The sequence below is a fragment of the Fusarium odoratissimum genome (genome assembly GCF_000260195.1).
Source record: "Fusarium odoratissimum NRRL 54006 unplaced genomic scaffold supercont1.5, whole genome shotgun sequence".
Taxonomy (NCBI): domain Eukaryota; kingdom Fungi; phylum Ascomycota; class Sordariomycetes; order Hypocreales; family Nectriaceae; genus Fusarium; species Fusarium odoratissimum.
This window is the reverse complement of record NW_022158691.1, coordinates 604,082-619,843: the sequence shown is the minus strand read 5'-3', so window position 1 is coordinate 619,843 and position 15,762 is coordinate 604,082. Positions and strand designations below refer to the sequence as shown.

Genomic DNA, 15,762 nt, shown 5'->3' with positions numbered 1-15,762 from the left:
GCTGACATCCACTCAGAATCCACCAGCTTCCTCTTATGTACAGCAACCCAGTCGATGGAGCTCCCCGGGCCTTGAATGGATATTTCAGCCACAAGTGTCCGTCCGTATTCTTCCTCTCCCACTTCCACTCTTCGGCTGTCTCCTTGCCCAGACCTCGGTCTCCTCCAATATTCTCTATCTATCTACGAAACATGAATAGCTTCATGTACTATCAGCACCCTATTCTCACTCGCTTGTTCTGCACGACACTACATGAAACTACCGAGTTGGCCTAACCTCCTTAGCCTCTTCGGTAATCATGGCCGGGACGTGTTGAAAAAAGAGTGGTTGGGTCAAACTTTGCATACAGAGGCATACACTCACTCCATGCGCATACAGGGATCCCTTCACGTGAAAATGGCTCCTCCAACATCCGGAATCTTCTCGCTATAAATGATGTATGTGTATATATATGTATGCAAATACTTCTTATCAACAGAGGCGCCCTCTGTAAACTAGGTCCCAAGGATATGTCAAAATGCCCAAAGCACGGCCCGAGGATTCGATTCATGCCAATCCTCGCTCAATCAAAGGCCGTGCCCTTCAAACGCCTATACCTAACACAACGGACTGTCTTCATGGACGTGTCCAGAACCAGCAATCCATATTCCCCCTAGATAGTCAAGTCGTTCAACGAATCAAGAAAGAGATCTCCTTTTCATACAGAGCTAAGCCTCTGGCCCAGCTGTTAAAGCCAACGATGTACTCAAAACGCCCTCGTGCTTCGACAAGCTATTTCATACTGAGCCGCGAAGCCGTTGCTTTCTAGCCAACCAGTCCCCGAGCATATTGTCAAGTTGCTGTAGCTGCATTAGTATTGTTGCAGAATAATATATGCCCAATGAGGCGACAAGGAAAATACTCACAGTGGTAATCTCCGCTAGCTTCGCGTTCTGCTCTCTAAACATACCACTAACCACCGGGTGGTCTTTGCCAACAGGTTCCACGTCTGTCTTGTCGTACACGACCATGAGAAGATCTCGAACGTGCTCACCATCATCAAAGAAGGCACGAAGCTTCTCGTCATCCCAGCCAGGTTCTTTGGCACTTTTCGTTGAGCTACTATCCTTGGGTGTCTCGTCACCAGGCATGAGCTCTGGTGACGGTACATCGGAGGACGAGCGACCTTCTTGGGAGGACGTGTCGATCTCCAGTGCTGGTGGCCGTGTTACGTTAACAGGTGACACCTGCACCGGTGATTCTGACAGACGATCCTTCTGGCCTTGGCCTGCAGCTGTGGATGCGTTCGGCTTGGCGGCTGCATCGAAGCTATCAGGGAACGCTCCTGGCAGTTGTGGCCGTAGTCCACCCTCGGGCTTCTTCTCGGCGGGTTGCTCTGGTGTCGTTCGGTTCGTAGGCTGAGACACATCATCCTCGTCGGAGCTTGACAATTCATCCAGATCCATCAATGGACGAGGCTTGACTGTCTTGGTTGCCCTAGGCTCGCCTCCTGTGCTTGCGCTGCGGCCCAGCGCCCTCGCCAATGCCTTCGTATCGTCGTGTTGTGCAGCGGCTGAGGAGGACCGTACCTTGGCCGGATCCCCGCCAATTTGTGAATTTGATGGCACTTCATGTGTCTCTTGTGTCTCGGGATTGACGATCCGCATCGACGCCGGTGGCACGTTGGACACATCGTTGACCCGAGACTCGGCCAGATAAGCTGCGAGTTCCATTGTCGATGAGGTCTCCCCGCCCTTGCCAGGAGATGCTTCAGTTCGGGGCATCTGCTTTTGAAGTTTGCTAGTGCTCCGTTGCGGTTGTCTGTCAGGCGACGCGACCTCTTCAATTGACTCGCTGTCCCGAGGCTCCGATACAATATCCATAGAGCGCTTGCCAAAAGATTCGTCGTCATCATCAACCGACTTCTTTCTGTCCTTTCTGGAAAAGAAACTTCGGATGGCGCTCGGCTTCTTTTCCTTCTCTTTCCGAGACTTATCTTGGTGCTTCTTCTTCTCCTTATCGGACATGAGCTCCTTGTCCATCTTATCAAGACTTCCTCGGGACTTGATGTCCTTGGTTGTTGAGTCCTGGGAAGGCCGAGGTTGATTGTCGTCTCGTAGCAAGTTAGGCGTGAGAGTAATCTTCTTGGTCTCGACTGTCTCATCTCTAAAGAAAGAGTCGGTGTTTCTGACAGTACCATTGCGGGATCTGCTGGGGCCTTCCTGTTTGTTGTCAAATAGTATTTCCTCACTGCTTCTCGTCTCATCTTCCTCTTCCACAGTGTCGACCTTCGACGGCTCCATAGCCATTTTAACTTCTTTATTTGAACGGGGCTTAAGAGGCTCAACCCTGGCGCTCTCCTCTGATGAATCATCTTCTATGATCGATATTGTTGAAGCTGGATCTCGGGTATCTTTCTTTTGTTCTTGTTGTTGATCTTGCTTGGTTGTGGTGGTCGAGCCGGCGAATAAGTCGTCCAAGTCTTCTTCGTCGGATGAATAGTCGTCGATTTCAGTGTAGTCATGGTACGTTGGGGAAGTGAATGTGACCGTTTTGCGTCCAAATCTAATTGGCGATTTGAACGTCTGTTGCTTCTTCTCCGCCGTATCCCCCAACATAGTTGCAGAGAGCTGTATTGATTTTTAGCAACAATTTTGGGTCTTGGACCAAGTCAATTTACGTACATCAACATTTCTGTGTTTATTCAGACGTGCTAGACGTTCCGTCGGCGTCTCAATATGCTCTGCGGGTAGATATCCTGGTATTTCTTTAGTCACTAGCCAGTAGAAGTGGAAATCTTTGCACTTACCAATGCTGCTGTCTTTAACAACTCTGACCAGCCACCAGTAGCTGTTGCTATCATCTAGCAAAACCATAGTGTCACCTTTGGTTGCATTTGCTTGACCTTCAACGGTAGCCACGAAAGTGTGAAGGGCGTAAACGAATTCGAAATCAATGTCCTCTATGTCTTGTAAGCACTCGACCGCCCAGCCCGAGTCAATGAAATTGTAGTCGTCAGGAATGGAGAGTGCAGAATCATCGTCTTCAAAAGATTCTTCGTAGGGAATAGTCAGCGCGGGATCGAAGTCGGGGGTTTCGTCGTCGTCCAAATCCGAATCGGATAGATCCAGCATTGGATCACAGTCATAGAATATGTCCTGCTCTCTGTTATCGACTACGGTGCCCTTTCCTCCAATACTCGATCCTTCAGCAGAAGGATGCTAGCCTTCGTTACTGTTGGGCCTAAACTGTGGTTCCACTTCTTCAAATGTTTCGTGAAATTCGGCCGTCGAATTGGACGTTGTCCAGCTATCGTCGGGTTCGGGTTCGGCGTCGTTACTGTGCTCGTCGCGACCGTTATACTCACCATGAAGACGATGGTTCCGGACTTTCGTGGGCAATGCTCGTGGAAGCTGCGCAATTGCGCATGGGCTGGGTACACAATTGGGGGGTTCGGGATATGGCGAGCAAACTCTGGTGCCGCTTGAACCAGAGATACTGGGAGTACTACTCCTTTGCGAAGGTAGGGAAGAGACACGGCGCGGCCATGCCACAGGGGCAGCGACGGGGGAGCACCCACCATCTTCAATCGAAGGCGAACTAGAGATCTTATCCATCATATCGTCATCGAGGTCATCGTCGCCGTCGAGCTCGCCCTCATCCGAAGATGAGACGCCTCCATTCTGCGCAATTGCCAGTGCATCTTCTTGGTTCATATTGCTATTCTTGTCGCGTGCACCCTGTGCGCGAGTATTCCCACTCGTAGAATTTGCGACAAGTTCGTCTGCGAAGGAATCAATTTCGTCGAGGCTGTTGCGGTTGTCGAGAGAAACTCTTGGAGAGCGTCGCTGTTCGTCTGCAATGTCGTGTGTGACCTCACGAATAGTCTCAGCTTGGTGGGGACCTAGGGAGTTGGCGTTGCCGCCCAGACGTGGGCTTTTCGAGTGGTCCTGGGCGGATGGAGAGTGATGATCTTGAAGATCGATAGTATCTGCGATCGGGGGAAAGGTTCGTAAACGTCAGTTTGTGGTGTCGTCAAAAGAAGCGTGTGGACACAAGGAATGAGAAAGCAGAGGACTAAGTCGAGTGGTTGGAATGTATCGTGACTTGCAGCAACCCCGGAGAGCAATAGAAAGGTTCGAGCTTGGACAGTGACCAGGGGGCAAGGGTAGACGAAAGTACGATGAAACGTAAAGAAAAAGAAAGTAATAAAAAAAAGAATGGGCAAGGGAGAAGTTGGCCGAAGGTCTACTTCAAGGGTTCCATGTGGTTGAATAGACGAAGTTTGTATGTAAAGGGGGCAGGGGAAAGAAAGTTGTACTCTAAGAGGGACCGACGAAACAACACGAGGATGAGGCTGCGCAAGAGGCGATGCACCCCAATCGCAAATCCCAAAGGCTGAGACTTAGGGTGACATTGGCGTTGGCATCTCGTTCCAAGTATAAAAGGCAGGACAGCAAAGGCAAAACACTAGGCACATACCGGCTCGGACGATCGATGGTCGTGTCATTTTGACGGGTGGAAACGACGAGCGAGGGCGTCAACAAGTCACTCTGCTCCAACTCTGTCCCTGAAGGCGCAAGGCACCAAAAGATGGGATATGCTTGACCCCTGGCGCCAGAGAAGCGCCGTCTCAATTTTTTATTTCAAACTCGGGGCGTTGGATGCTGACGGCTGGGGGCCGGGTTTTTTGTTGCTTGTCTATGCCGTTGCGTGAGAGGCGGGCGGTAGATCCTTGCGAGGATGTTCTCGTCCAACTCAGAGGTACCTGATTGCTTTGTTTGTTTGCTTGTTTGCTATGGTCGTTGGGGGCGTTGCGATATCAGGCTTTCGGTCGTGGTACTCGCTTGGATTTGGTGTCGCTCAGCGTGGTGAGCAAGGTTGCGCCCGTAAAAGTCAATCGATCAACCAATATGCCCAGTGGCCAGCCACGGGCTCGTCCAACATGAAGCTGCTTCTGCGCAAGTGAGTGGGAATGGATCTGAGTGTCGAAAAACTGGAGAGAACGAGCGACGATCTTTGTTCCGTGTCTGTGTGGAAAAAGGATGGCGTAGCAGTAGGTAATAATAATAATAAAGTGAACTGGCCTGGCCTAGCCCAAGTTTCGTTTCCTGGCGGGACCTTGGCAGCAGGAGTCCGGGCACCAAAAAAGATTGACTCCACTGCCGCAGTGAAACTACCACTGATACTGTCACTGTCAGGCACCTCTGTTGGTGTGGTCACTGATTCAAGAGGAACAGATCTAACGTTTTCTGCCCTAACAATCCCTCTAGAATCTTTTTAGCAAATTTTCGTGTTTCCTATTCTAACCACGTAGTCTAGATGCCAAAGCCCCTAATGCACTTTGTCTATCGCAAACGGGTGATGTTAGTGCGGAGGGGGACGAGCCCGTTGAATGGAGCGTCACCCGTTTCAGATAACTCGTCCATCCAGGTTGAAAGCAGCTCGATAATCGAGAGCAAAAGATCTACTGCACGGAAACAAAAGTGGAGGCTGCGGTTTAATGGCCGGTCTATTAGACCATTTTTAGGGCCAAGACGGGAGAGAACGATAAATGGAAGCAAAAGAAAAGAAGAGCGCGTGATGAGACGACGATACTGAGAGCAGGGGTCTCTTTTACACTGACTCTCCGTTCTCCCTGTGAAGGCTGAACCAGTCAGAGTAAAGGATCATGATGCGAGCGGCAGCATTGATTGAGAAGTGAGCTAGATGGAGTCATGCAGCGCACTGTAGAAAAATGACCACTCGCCCATTGACAGTGCTTTCGTTTCATTTATATCAGCTGCATCTCACTTACACTCCATTAAATGTATTGTAGATAGTCTCCTCTTGTGGTGGCATTGTACCTCTCGCCGATTCCGTGACAAGACGGGATGGAGCGCGTTTCCCATTAAAACCCCTGAATGCTTAGCGTTTCCAAGAAACCGTAAACTTTGGCTCTAACGCAACCGGGGAATCGTTCAGGGCCACCCGCGTCTCGGCGGAGCCCTTGAAACGCTGAAACGTCCAGGCGCCCAATGGGTCTTGCTCAGGGGAAATTGAGTTCATTGGCTGTGAGTAAATGTTCCCTTCCAGCTTCAATCCACTTTATGAAAATAAGACAGTCCTTCAATTGACTTTTCAACGTCACTCCAGTTATGTAATTAAATGTCACGATGTACCCGAGTTCGTCAATTTGATGCTTACTCGGTTGCCAAGTCGGTACTCTGTGTGGCAATCATTGTAACCCTCAGTGGCCTCAAAATCACCTCTGTAGTCTGTTGTCTGTGACCTCACATGTCCAAGTCAACCACACCATGAGGTATGCAGTGCAATTACCCAGCATACCATTGGATTACATCAAAACACCGTCTTGCAGAGGAAACGACCATTCGTCTCTTATCATGTGCTTCTTTACCAACTCGACCATTTATACAGCAGATCAGCCATACAGCCTTTGCCACGATAAACTCATTGTACATATGAGGAGGCCATAGTACGACCTCACGCATATCTGCATGCAAATTGTTGTCCCGCCAATGAACTATCAACATGAAATCAAGCTATCAATACATGACACGTGACAATGCTATGCATCCCATGTACCAGGTAGTCTAGTGTGTTCTATTTCTATCACACTCAGCACGACTGATAGATCACTTTGAGCAATCAGATCAAAGTCGTTCGGTAATTCTCCTGAGACAATCAGGCGTCTCAAAGTCTTTCTCCAGCGTGCAACAGCAGAAGCAAACAGAAACAGCACAAGTTTCACTTGATGAACTCACCAAGTAAAGTCACCAATGTGGGAAATAAAATATGAACTTCAAAATCTTGATTAATATCGACTAAATAAACATAGTCTTTTCTGACTTTTCTTTAACCTTGACCCATTCATTAGGCCCATGCCAGGGCCGTCCCAAACATGGCAAACACACCGTGACAATGCTCATCTCTCATCAGAGAAAACAAATAATGCTATGCTTATAAACAATTCAAATCATACGCTTCAACACCGTTCCATGCAATCAACTTTTTAGTTGGCGATCTGGGCCATACGCTTAGACATACTGTCGCAATAGTTAGCATATGTTCTGGTATCATGGTATCATGGGTTACACTTACAAGTCGTAGAAGGCAAACTGGCTGGGGCTGCTGCCGAACTCGTACACGAATCGACTGGCAAGGTAGGAGCCGAAGATGCTTCGGAGGTAGGAGTCGGGGATGCGAGCGATCAAGGTGTCGAGACCAATCTTCTCGAGGAGAAGACGGGGCAGAGCATCTTGAAGAACAGATCGGCGGATCTTCTCGTTGTCCCAGAGGTCGGAGTGCTGGAGCTTCTCATCGAGATCGGTAATGGCAACGGAGAGCTTGTCAGAGAGGATAGATCGGGGAGTTCCGGTCTGCTCATGCTCGCGCCAGATAGCCTCAAACTCAAGGCGGGCGTTCTCCTGAATCTTGAGCTGAACCTGCTTGACGTAGTCCTTGTAGAACTGAGGAGCCTCTCCCTGGGCGTTGTGGCACATGTTCTCAACGAAGCCCTCGTCGTCGAAAGACAGAGAAGCAAGAACCTCAAGGGAGGACGATGTCACACCACCCTTGTTGGCAGAGGCATCCTTGTACAGAATGCAGCCAGCAGCCTCGAGGCGAAGCTTAGCCTCCTGGGTAATGAAGAGGTTGGCTCCCTCAACGAGGTAAGGGATGATGCACTTGCCATCCTTGATGAGACGGTTGACCGAGATGAGGTCAATGGAGGCGGGACGACCACCACAAGGGACGAAGCAGTCGACACTGCCAGTGTCACGGAGATGGAAGGTGTTACGGAACGATGTACCGTTGTTGATAACCTCGCCATTGGGGAGAGTGATGTTGACGTCGTCGCACAGGACTCGGTAACCCTCGGGAGACAGCTTGGAAATATCGTACTCGATGATCATCTTGCGGCCGTTGGCAAGGCGCAGAAGCTCGTCACGGTCGAGACCGTTGGGGTCAGCAAGAACTCCAGAGCCATCCACAATGGCAGTGTACTTCTCGTTACCAAGCTTGATCTCGTTGCTGCCCAGGTCACCATCGGGGCCACCAGTCTGCATCTTGCGGATGGTAGAGGGGTCAAGCTCGAGCTTTCGGTAGATACCCTTGACGTACTCACGAACAGACAGAGTGGTCATGCCGTAGGTGTCGTGAGGAATACCACCAAGCTTGGGAGACTTGCCAGTGAAGAAGGACTTCCACCAGGGGGCGCCACGGGATCGAGCGTGCTCAGTAGCCCAGTCGACCAGCTCAGCGGTGTTCTCATCAGGGCCCATGAAGATGATCTCCTCCTTGCCGTAGAGGTCGACAACAGGGTTCTTGATACCAGGGGTCTCGGCGGGCAGAAGAAGATCCAGGATACTATCAATGTACTTCTCGAAAGCCTCACGGGCACGGTTCTGCTGCTTAGGGTCCAACAGAATAACACCCTTGGAGCCACCCTCGGGAATGTCCTTGTTCTTGCGCTGCTGTGTGCTGGCAAGACCGTAGTTCTCATCGAAGATGCTGCGGGCGTTGATGCCATAAGCCTCCTTGTTGCGAGACTTGACGATTCGGATACCACCGCGAGAGATATCCTTGAATCGGAGGTGGAAACCTCGGGACTCAGAGCTGATGACGAGGAACATGCCGTAGAGGGGCTTGGGGTACTCGACCTCGGGGAGGAAAGATGGGTCAAGACGGAAGCTCAGAGCGACCTTGGTAGGGGTGAAGTAGTTGGTCTTGAGGATGGCGTTGTTGAACACACGGAAGGCAGTGAGAACCATCTCATCATGCTCGTTGTTGACGTTCTTGGAGATCTTGTCCTTGAGAGCGTCGTCGGAGAGAACCTCGACGGACAGGCTGGAGGAGACAACCTTCACGGGATCCTCCTGGTCTTTAACAAGGTGGATGTTGGCGAAAGAAGCGTAAAGAGCACGAACGAGACCGGGGTAGTTCTGAATAATCTCATAAATGTACTCAGGGGTAAATGTCTCAGAACGGAGACGGCGCTTCAGGTTAGAAAGGAGGGCCTGCTGAGCGTTGTTCTTAACATCCAGAAGCTCGGCAAGAGTAGAGTACTCTGGTCCCAATCGGTTCAGGAAGTGCTGAACGAACACCCAAGCGGAGTGGGCGTAGACGGATTCCTGAAGGCTGAGCTGTCCATCGAGGAAAAGGTTGTGGAACTTGTTGTGGGGGAGACAGTAGAGGAGAGAAACCTCCTTGGAGATCTGGTCAATGGACTCCTCAATTGAAGGGAACTGTCCACTGCTCTCGACGGTGTCAGAAGTAGGTCGGAGGTAGACACTCATGACGGTGATACCGTTGGAGAACTGCTCGAGGTACTTTCGAGATGAGGTGACGCCATAGTAGTGGTAAAGGTCACTGAGGGCAGAGAAAAGACCCTGGGCAGTGCGAGAGCGGAAGGCAACGACCATTCGCTTCTCGTCGGTGTTCTCAATATCGAAGACCTCGATGACGGGACCAGCTCGGTTAACGGCGAGCTCAATGATGTCCTGGTAGATTTGCTTGGTGTTGTCAGTGGCCTTGCGGAGGAAGCCGTTGTCGGCAATGAGCTCCAGGTTGGTCTCCTTGGGGTCGGTCTGCTCAGGTGGAGTGGCAAACTGGCACTGGTAGACGAAGTAACATCGGAGAGTTGCCTTGGAGCTGGGGCTCACGACAGCGGGAGATCGGAAAGTCTCAACGCGGTACTTGCTGTGGCCGGGGTGATCAATGTACTTGGCCTCGAGGCGTTCCTCATAGCGAGGACCAGCAGTGTTGGTCTTGCCAGCAACGCTGGTATCAATGTAGATGGCATGGTCGTTAGCCTCCATATCCAGTCGGATCTCCTCCTGCTTATCCTCGCGAGCGAAGGAAGCGACCTTAGCGGCATACAGAGAGGTGATGTGGCTTGAGATGACATCGGGGGTCTCAAGCTCGAAGTAGACATCATCGATGCCAAGCTTCTCGTAGAACCACTCGATCTGCTCATCAATTTGAGGCTCGGGGACGAAACCAGCAGCTGAGATGATAGACTTCACAGTCTTCTTCTGCTCAGGCTTGCCAGTGAACTCAGGGGCAATGTAGCCAACGGTGGCAGATCGCAGAATGCGGTGGCCGTTGCCGCCATTGCCATTTTGCAGAGGAACGGAGAAGTGAGTAGGCTGGGGAGAAGGACCACGGCTGGCCTCAGTGGCCTTGACGTTAGCCACGGGGTTGGCGGAAATGGCAGTCATGTTGGATTTCTGATATGGATCTGTGTAATCAGGGAAAGTCTGAGAGGGCAGCATGTTAGTGGGCGATTCTGTTATAGGCGCCATCTTGGCGAGATGCCTAGATGGAGAGTGAAGTTTGGTGGTGTAAACGCAAGACGACAAAACGAAATGATTGAAAACAGTGATGGGATGAACAAGATGGAGACGAGATGAGCCAGCTGCGAGTGTCTTATATAGACAGTTCGGCTTGAGCAAACAAGCCTGAAGATAACAGTTCTCCAGTCGTCACCGCTGTAGCCAACTCAACCAGAGTTTCGGTCAGAGCTCGTGACTCAAAGCGAACTAAGGAAAGGAGGCATTTGATACGGGGCTGCTGACCCAGAGGCTGCCCTGCGCCCGTGAAGGCCAAACTCAATGATCCAGTGATCATTGGTATTGAACCCGTCCCGGGAGGCTCATTCCAGGTCCTATCCGGGGCGTCCATGCTCGCACTCACTGGACGCCACTAGATCGGGGACCTGAAAATGCACTGCAGATGCTGGGGCTGGGGCTGGGGCTGTTTGCAGCACCTAATGCGAACCGCTCAGCTCGCTGGGAAGCTTATCTCTGATACGGAGCACCAGAATCCCGGTGTAAGCCGCCCGGGCCGGCTCTCGTATTCTCGCCATTGGGTAGTGAAAATCAGGGGGAGGCCAATCAACGGCACCATGGATTCGCGATAAGGGCAAAATGACGAAGGGGTAGTGGGCAGTGCTGTAGTCAGATAAGACTTATCCGCTACTTACCGGCTAGAGTTTGTGACGATCAATTCGTTTCGTCACTGAAAATAGATAATTCTAGGTCGGTAATGCCGAACTTATAGCGGGGCCTTCTAAAAGAAGATGACGAGAGGAAGTTATTCAGAAGAATAACAACAAGATTGCCGTAAAAGGTTCTCAGATGAGAGGAGGGTTGGTTAGAGTTCTGACGGCAGGTTAGTATATCTGTCATACACTGCCAACCTGAGCAGGCGTTTGACTCGGTGTGCACGAACTCAGCGCAGCCATCCGTCAGCCCTGTCGTAAATAGAAACTGAAGACGGTATGTCTAGAACAAGAGATAACAAAAGCTCTCTTGATACGTCGAGGTTGGTTTGAGATGACGAGGTTCAAAGCTCAAGCCAGGACAGGGAATATGATCTCTAAATAAAGACGAGGTAGGAGTGATAAGGGGTTCAAGGTAGATAGAAGAAGGCTTCTTTTTGTGAGGAGAAGCAAATGCAAAATGCAATAGGTAATCAACAAGTTTGAGGTCAAGTGACTTATCTCTCCAACTTTCGAAGCCAGAAGATATTGGGACTGGCGATGGAAGCTTTATATACTGTCCGTGTCTAAGTGTCTCTCAACGACGACCCAGAAGTCTACGATGGTACAAAGTACCTCCCGGTCTTTTACAATGGGGTACGTACCAGCATTAATGTCTCCATTGACTCCAAACATGTCGACATATTGCCTTCTCTTACACCGTCTCGCCTGTAGGTACCGAGTAAAAGTTGTCACGCTGCCATAAAAAAACCACATCCCTTGCCAGGTCCTGGTCTTCCGCTCACCTTACCTACACACCCCCCTTCCCGCTTGTGGGGCAGACCCTGCTGGGAGTTTGCTGGGCATGAGGCCGGCGGGTGTTTATTTTGCGGTACGTGTTTGTTTTTTGCCTTTCATTTGCACCGGGCAGACCGGAGAAAAAGTGCAGTGGACAGCAATAGGCACAGCGAATGACCCCCGCCACAACTCTCTACAGCAGCTTACTTACAGCACATGCAGCACATTCACAGAGCTTATGATTTGCCCAGTCACTTGGTTCGATTTCCTCATATTTCACTTGGCAATCAGCAAAGTAGAAACTTGGCATACACAAGAAGAGATAGAAGTATTCAGACAATAAACATCACCGGCCCGGTCGTCCTGAGGCCTCTCCTCCCCAATTGGTACCTGCTCGCTACTGTACTGTACCACTACCACCCCTCCTGAAGCGGAGCCCAGCCCAGCTAAGCCCGCCAGAAGAGTCGAGAAGAAAGAATTTTGGCTGCAGCAACACCCCCGATCGTGATCATGACCTCACGGAGTACAGTGCAGTACCTACAAGAAAAAGTCCCATTCAATTACCCAATAGTGCCTCTGGTCTAAACCTCAAAGGGAAGCCTTGTTTGGAACCTGACTTCTCTCGCCTGGACCAAGCGCCTGGTTCCTGAAGAGTCTGTAGGTGAGGGAGCCCCCAGGAATTATTCAGATTTACCAGTGGGGAAGAGGCCCGGTTATTCGAGGCTCTGCAGTTTTTGCATGGAATCCCGCCTTCTCCAGATTTTCGTTTGACATCACTAGTGCAAATTTGTTGCCAATGGGAGAGTCGTTTGCTAGACTTTAACTCTTCTGCCAGTTTACGTCGATATCTTGTAACAACTTCACGTACCACACATTCTCACATAATGGATATCAGCGTTTAGGAAATGGCTTGAAAAGTTTTCAGAAACTAGCTGGGTCAGGACAAACGCTCTATTTGACAGGTTGGTCACTGTAAGTCGACATAAAGAGCCTCCAGCTCCATTTGCAGACTTTGATAACGTAAGTCTACATAACTATCCATGCGCTATGCATGAAAACGGCACCATACACTTAGCTTCTTTCGTTCACCCAAACGGTGTGGAGAATGGTGCGATTCAACTCAATTCACTCACCACTCACCTTGGCTCGCCCTGCGGGTTTGTCTCTGCGAGTCATCGTCAATGGCAACTTCGTGACATGCAGATCCGACCTTGAATTCCGGTTTTTCAATGCTCTCTCTGTTTTGGGTTTCAGAGGATTATTACAGCGCTGGACTACGGTATCCCACAAGATCCCGGTCAACATGCACGTTGCCCTGGCTGTGCTTGTCCGAGTGGTCGTAATAACTGCCTGAAATGATGTTGCCATGATGTGCTTCAAGCTGAGCCGGACCGTATTAATAAATCATACAGTTCTGACATGCGAAACCGCCAGGCCAACAAGAATGACGATTCGTACGAAAACTGGATCGCCTGCATTTGACTAGTTCCACGTCTGGTTGACATTGACTTCTAGTGATATCTATTTGGAGCATGTTTGATAAATGTCATGTAGTTTCGAACAACGTCGACTTCAATGGGCCCATGTATCAACAATTATGTCAGCCCATGGTTTACGTGGTGTAAGATAATGCTGGGATTTCGCATCAGCCAAGAAACTATATGCTTTGGTTGGTTCTGAGCCTGCCAACAAGCGACGAATAGTTCACCTCCATGGAGCCTTGCTCAATATCGTTCTAAGCCATCAAAATCTTGACAAGCCAAGAATCCGCCTCAAAGGGTACGGTACCTGAACCGAATTCCTACACGACTCACTACCCCAGACGGGAAGCTGGCGTTGAACGCTGACCGCAGCAGCAAATGCCAGGCGAGCTAGCTGAAATGCCCTCGTACCCCAGACAATAGAATCCAAATCTGGCTCACCTGACTTAAAGAAAGCAAAGCCAGTGCTCACCGAACTTTCCAGACCTTGGCCATTCTAAGGGGGACGATCACGGGGCCGGGACTAGTCTCGATTTCTAGGGGAAATAATTTCGCCTTGGGGGAGATCCATTCCCCAGATCCAGTAACAGTCAAGATCATGAAGTTAAAAGAAAAATGTGTTGGCAAGGTGATACTTCCCACCCTTCTTCTTCCCCAAGATACAAGTAGACAAGGGAGCAAGGGAGAGCACAGCACACCGGTAGGCTCTGACCTGTCGCTATTGAAGGAGCCGGACCACAACAAGGTTCCTCCGGCCGTCGCGGGGCCGTTGGTTCGGTACTTACGTACAGGTACCTTCTCCGGGGTACCATCAATGACACAATGGTTGAGGTCGAGGGGTCGTCGAGGAGCACTTGACTGCAGCACGAGGGGGTTTATTGCGAAACGAAGGGCAAGTCTGGCATAAGACAGGAGTTGCACAGCATAATGGCTTTCTTGAATGATAGAGTTTAGACAAGATTGGTCAGTTCGTTCTTGAGCTGCCCTGTTGTCATCAACAATACTACTCTTCAATGATTCATCTGACCTGGAACAGGAGCTCTAATTCTCCAATCCCAGACTCCAGACTCTGGACAATCCCCCTCAATGTTTTGAGTTTTTTCCCCTCTTCCTCTCTCCATATGTTACGCAAAAAGAACACAAAAATACGTCCCTGTCCCACAAGCAACGGAGTCCGGCAGCCACTCTCACACTCAAAGCTCCGGGACAAGCAGAGGCCCCGGACTCGCCCGGAGAGCCCCACACGGCCGAGGTCCGGCAGCACCGAGAACGCCATTTAAACTTGGATCTGGATTTCTATTACCCCCAGGTTTTGCCCATGGCTCCAGTCTTCCCCAGTCTGAGCCTGATCTGGATCTGGGCACAAGGACAAGAAAGAAAAAAAACTTCATAGCTTTCCCCACGACCCGCTTCCATCTCATCTCCCGTCATTTCCATTACCCCCGTTTTACTTGATCTTGCAGCTTTCGTGACAGCCACCGTTTCCCTTTGTTGCACTGCACGGCACAGCCAGTCAATTTTACACCAACCAGCCAACCCCTAGGGGAAATGGTATCCATTGCATTACCTATTGTTTCTCCCGTACGGAACCGTAGCGAGTTGCGTGCTTGCCCTGTGGCCCCGAGAGCCGTCCCCAAGCTTTTTTGCTTTTACTTTGCCGCCGTCTCGTGGCCTCTTTGGTTAGCAAATCTTCCCTGTATTTTTACTGCACCCCGCATCCGGTGCTTGGAGGCGGACGCTGTAAACGCGTCACAAGGTGGGCAGAAAAACATAGATCGAACTTCATTTTAGGGGGTGTGGCTAGGGCTGTCTGTTGGACCTGGCTGGCTGAGTGAGGCGCGCTCCCCTGACGACGATATTGTTTTGACCACGATGTTCGAAGCTGAGTGTTTCCTGGCTTCTATTTCCAGAATCTCAGCCTGGCGGTTGAGTGTTGTCACGCCCACATTCCGCGTGACCTTTAAGCTTTCAATTGCTATTTCATTGGTCAATTGTGCTGTCAGTTGCTTGTCCCTGTGCTTTGTTGTGGCTTGTAATAGAACGGTACGTAGTTTACATACCCTGAGGTCTCAAAATCTGGGGAAGGTCAAGAAAAGGATCTTGGATCAAGAGCTTGGCTGGATTATCGGATCATGCCTTTACCAGGTTGAGATACAGTATGGTCTGAAAGTTGAGCTATTGGCTTACAACACCCAGGTCCCGTATCATCTCATCCTGGTTACCTTCTCGTAATGATGAATACTCGAATCTCTGACGTGCTGTTCCACCATCGAAACCGTTATCTCATCATCTCTAACGAGGGCCTTTGTCTCCATTCTGGACAATACGGTGCACTCCCAATGCCCCGTCCATGAATATCACGCCTCCACCATGAACCGCTTGTTGATGACGGTTACGGGACGTCACGAAGTTGTGTCCTTCGCTACGAATGCATCTCGAATATGTCTCCACCCAGCTGCCCTTTCAAGGCACCGTATGAGCGTTACGCTGGATGTGTGAATATGTAGAACCGTACCGTAGTGT

The 15,762-nt window shown here is 50.4% G+C and overlaps 2 protein-coding genes across 7 annotated transcripts; both read right to left on the bottom strand.

Moving 5' to 3' along the window:
* Window positions 1–119: 119 nt before the first annotated feature.
* Window positions 120–5,111, bottom strand: FOIG_04148 (uncharacterized protein). 4 transcript variants are annotated; one of them, XM_031202248.1, is made up of 6 exons: window positions 4,462–5,111; window positions 3,560–3,970; window positions 2,789–2,941; window positions 2,664–2,737; window positions 906–2,609; window positions 120–839 (listed from the first exon to the last, which is right to left on the bottom strand). In XM_031202248.1, the coding sequence occupies exons 1-6, from the start codon at window positions 4,487–4,489 to the stop codon at window positions 777–779; spliced, it is 2,433 nt and encodes an 810-aa protein (XP_031067695.1). In that variant the 5' UTR covers window positions 4,490–5,111; the 3' UTR covers window positions 120–776. The 4 variants fall into 4 exon arrangements, with proteins under 4 accessions (XP_031067695.1, XP_031067697.1, XP_031067698.1 ...); XM_031202250.1 differs by having other exon boundaries at window positions 2,789–3,970; XM_031202251.1 differs by having other exon boundaries at window positions 3,560–5,085.
* Window positions 5,112–6,769: 1,658 nt separating this feature from the next.
* Window positions 6,770–11,622, bottom strand: FOIG_04147 (NAD-specific glutamate dehydrogenase). Of its 3 annotated transcripts, XM_031202246.1 has the most exons (4): window positions 11,212–11,622; window positions 10,964–11,141; window positions 7,081–10,238; window positions 6,770–7,025 (listed from the first exon to the last, which is right to left on the bottom strand). In XM_031202246.1, the coding sequence occupies exons 3-4, from the start codon at window positions 10,197–10,199 to the stop codon at window positions 6,992–6,994; spliced, it is 3,153 nt and encodes a 1,050-aa protein (XP_031067693.1). In that variant the 5' UTR covers window positions 10,200–10,238; window positions 10,964–11,141; window positions 11,212–11,622; the 3' UTR covers window positions 6,770–6,991. The 3 variants fall into 3 exon arrangements, with proteins under 3 accessions (XP_031067693.1, XP_031067694.1, XP_031067692.1); XM_031202247.1 differs by having other exon boundaries at window positions 10,964–11,532; XM_031202245.1 differs by having other exon boundaries at window positions 7,081–11,141; window positions 11,212–11,503.
* Between the last annotated feature and the right edge of the window lie 4,140 nt (window positions 11,623–15,762).